General features: G+C 59.5%; 1 protein-coding gene across 3 annotated transcripts in view; it reads right to left on the bottom strand.

Annotated features, from left to right (window-relative positions):
• Positions 1 to 17: 17 nt before the first annotated feature.
• Positions 18 to 3,369, bottom strand: part of LOC127750751 (protein shisa-7-like) — a 47,821-nt gene continuing 44,469 nt past the window's right edge. Inside the window, exons 1-3 of one of the 3 annotated variants that reach the window (XM_052273178.1) lie at positions 3,006 to 3,363; positions 1,537 to 2,112; positions 19 to 354 (exon numbers count right to left, since the gene is read on the bottom strand). In XM_052273178.1, coding sequence (XP_052129138.1) covers positions 84 to 354; positions 1,537 to 1,871 — 606 coding nt within the window. In that variant the 5' untranslated portion in view covers positions 1,872 to 2,112; positions 3,006 to 3,363 and the 3' untranslated portion in view covers positions 19 to 83. Of the gene's footprint in view, positions 355 to 1,536; positions 2,113 to 3,005; positions 3,364 to 3,369 lie in introns of those variants that run through there. The other 2 variants (XM_052273179.1, XM_052273177.1) reach the window with 2 other exon arrangements.

The raw sequence follows: 3,369 nt of genomic DNA, 5'->3' as shown, positions 1-3,369 counted from the left end.
GGTAGGCAACGCGTCGGGGAGCGACGCACCGCTGTGCGCGTGCGGCCCACCTCCCAGGCGCTGGTTGAAAGCAGTCTGGATACTTACTGGTATGAGCTCTTTCTCTTCTTCGACAAGCTGTGCGCTGAGTCCACCTGGGGCGGTAGCTCCAGGACCTGGTCCATGGCGGACTGTGAGTGGACGCTGCCGGCGGGGTCGCAGAGGCCTCTCCCGCCCAGGCCGCCGAGGCCGAGGCCCCCGCCCAGGCTGCCGCCCAGCCCTGGTCCGAGGCCGGCGCCGAGTCCCCCCAGGTCGTCGCTGAGGCTGCCCCCTCCACCGCCCAGGTACATGGGCGTGTGCGGGGCGCAGGAACTTCTGGAACATAAGAAAATATTGCAGGAGGGACATACGAGATGGATGGGTGGCGTGGCCATCAGCATGTACTGGGTTTAAACCAATTTCCTTCACTGAAAATCCGGGGTGTCCAGCAGGTAAGTTAGGCGACAAAGTCGCTTGACTCGCAAAAATAGGCGACTTCTGTCGATTATCTGCTAGACACCTTCTGGTCTCCCGGGTATAGTGCACTTAATTAAACGCACGCCAAGCATCTACACTTTACGCGTCCGAACGGTTTGCGTCAGCGCGTGGAGATCGGCACGGAGATCAACACCTGAACGAACGCCAGAGCACTGAACTGACAACAAAAGGCTGCGAGAGGAAGGCGGGGGAGGCTTCCTGCCCCCGCGGTGACCCGCTAACAAAACGATGTTGTGCCTCCCTCTTGCCTCCTTACTTTCTCCTCTTCTTTGTTTACCCTTTGTCACTTTTCTGTTCTCAGAATCTCCCCGACGATTATGCTGATTGAATACGTAAAGTGAACTCCGCGAGACTCACAGTCGACACGGGCCAAGTGGCAGGGCGTATGGCACGGCGCGCAACGCCCTGTCAGCCACCAACAACCCCTTAGTTCACAATAGGTCAATGAATTGTATTTACCGAGGGGGCCACCACTCTCTCTTTGGATGTACACATGATTGCAAAGATTGCGTGATTTCACATGATTTCACGGATTTCGCTTATTATTTTAGAAGATTTCACGCTAAAACCTGCCGGCAGATTATGTCTGATTTGAAAGATTACAGATGATTTCAGCGTATTTTACCGGATTTCGGCGGATTTTACGTGATTCCGGCGGTTTTTACATGACCTTCTAAGGATTTCAGACTAAAATTTGCTGGCAGATTACGCATGATTTCATGATTGCAGGTTGATTTCAAATGATTTCGGGAGGATTTCAGGGAGGGCGTACACATGATTTCAGGAGTGGCGGCCCCCTCGGTATTTACGGCATGCTCTAAATATTAAGAACGCTACGCCGGGCGAATGGGTGACGCGTCTATCAGCGAAAACAAGCACGTCGGGTAAACGCGCAATATCAAACGGGGTCCAGACAGGAGAAAACGAAAACAGTTTGACTTTGCGAGTAGAATTTCCTGCGTTTAAATCACTACACCTATATCGCGAGAGAGGCTGTCAGCCGCAGGCGACCGCTCTTACTCAGGAAGGGCGGCCGTGGTGGTGGTGGTGGTGGTGGTGCCGGCGCAGGCCGCCGTCGAGTGGGACGAGAGCTCGTAGTAGACATTATGTTGCGACTGGAGCTGGTGCAGCTGGTGCAGCTGGTGCAGGTGCGCCGGCTTGAGTTGTTCCAACGGCAGGTACTCGTCACGGTCGTCCTCGAGCTCGAGCAGCTGCGAGTAGCCGCCGCCGCCGTCCGGGCCGGAGTCCATCTGCATGGAGGTCAGGGACCCCAGGGAGCCGAGGGACCCCATGGGCCCCAGCCCCTGCGCGCCGCCCCCCGAGCCGCCGGTGGCCCCAAAGTTGCGCGCCACCATCCCCGCGCTCAGTCCAGGGCGCGGCGACGCACGGCGGCCGCGGCCGCGCCCCGGCGTGCGCCATGGTCCCGACGGCGAGGTCTAGGAAGGCTTGCCGGTCGGAGTCCCGGACACGGTGGTCGCCGCCGGAGTCCTTGCTGCCGCAGGCCCCGGCGTCCCTCCGGCCCCATGGCTGCGCGGTGCTGTGGACTCGCGGTCGAGTCCGAGTAGGGTGAGCCGGGCAGCTCAGAGGGGCGGTGCTCTGTCAAAGTAGCCGACCACGTTAGCGGTCAGAGCGCTGCCGTAGCGCTACCGTAGCGCTGCCGGAGCGCGTCTCCCGGGGGGCTCGGGCCAGCTGGGCCCACCCCGCCCCGCTGCACGTGTCTGCGGTCAGTGCATCCACTTCGGAGATACAGATTGCATCGCTAAAGGAATACAGCCGAGGGAAGTTCAGGGCCGCGCCACGCAACGAACGTCTCGATAAGCTTTAGGAAACACGAGATAATCGAGTAATACGCGAGGCGCGTGGTTTAGGGATTTTATTCCGAGCGCCCGGGAGAAGACCACAGCCATTTTCAACCAGCCGCGTCTTCGCCCTCTCAAACGATCGGTGCTCCTTCTCTAACTGTCTGTCCGTCCGTCTGTCCAACTACCTGTCCGTCTGTACGCCTGTCTGTCTGCTGCCCTGGCGAGGCGTTACGTAAGATTATCGGCGAGCCGTCTCCAAGGAGCCACCCTAAAGGGAGGATGGGGAGGGAGGCGATGCCTACAACTGGTTGAGTAGGTAATGGTTATTTTAGGGGGTCTGGACGGACCAGGCGTCCCTGGGGACCCTCTGGGACCACTGGGCGAAACCGTTATTTCTCACGAAGGGGCAATTTTTAAGGGGGAGAAATTTCACCCTTACCCGCCGTGGGGCTTACGGGGTCTATGCTGTAAAGTGGATCGCGCTTATACCGCTCTTTCAATCAAACTGCTGAGCTCCAGTGGACCCTGAGTTAGTTACTTAGATAAATATACAAGAATTTCTATTGTTTTCCCTGAAGTGGTGACCACAATGCGGCCACAGTCCAGCAGCTAATCATGTAAGCTGAAGACGACCCACGAGTACGGCTGGTACAGTTGTCGACAAAACGATCGTCAAACTTTAAGAACCTGAAGTAGCGTAGATCCTCGCGAGTGTGTGAACAACGTCTACTGGCGGGCGTCGGGGAGGGTGGGGAAGGGTGGGGAGGAGGGCAGACTGGAGGGCAGCGCAGGGCGGTGGCACGATCGCAGCCTCGTCGCCGTGCTCCGCGGGGCGGACCAGGGCTGGCCAGGGCGGGCCAGGGCGCTCGAGTCGTTCCCTGGCGCGCGGCGCGTCCCGTCGCGAAGCTTTGGGCTCGGCCGCCCGACTAGTGGGAGACCACCTGAGGAGTCGGCAAGCCTCGCCGCCCCGCCCCCACCGCCCGGCCGCGCGCCACAGCTGGGTGCCGGGTGGGGTGGGACACAAGCGCAGCCTGCGCAGCCTCAGCGCCCC

The sequence above is a fragment of the Frankliniella occidentalis genome, unplaced genomic scaffold (assembly GCF_000697945.3).
Source record: "Frankliniella occidentalis isolate FOCC.00 unplaced genomic scaffold, Focc_3.1 Scaffold252, whole genome shotgun sequence".
Classification (NCBI taxonomy): Eukaryota; Metazoa; Arthropoda; class Insecta; order Thysanoptera; family Thripidae; genus Frankliniella; species Frankliniella occidentalis.
The sequence above is the reverse complement of the archived record's forward strand: the minus strand, read 5'-3'. Positions and strand labels throughout refer to the sequence as shown.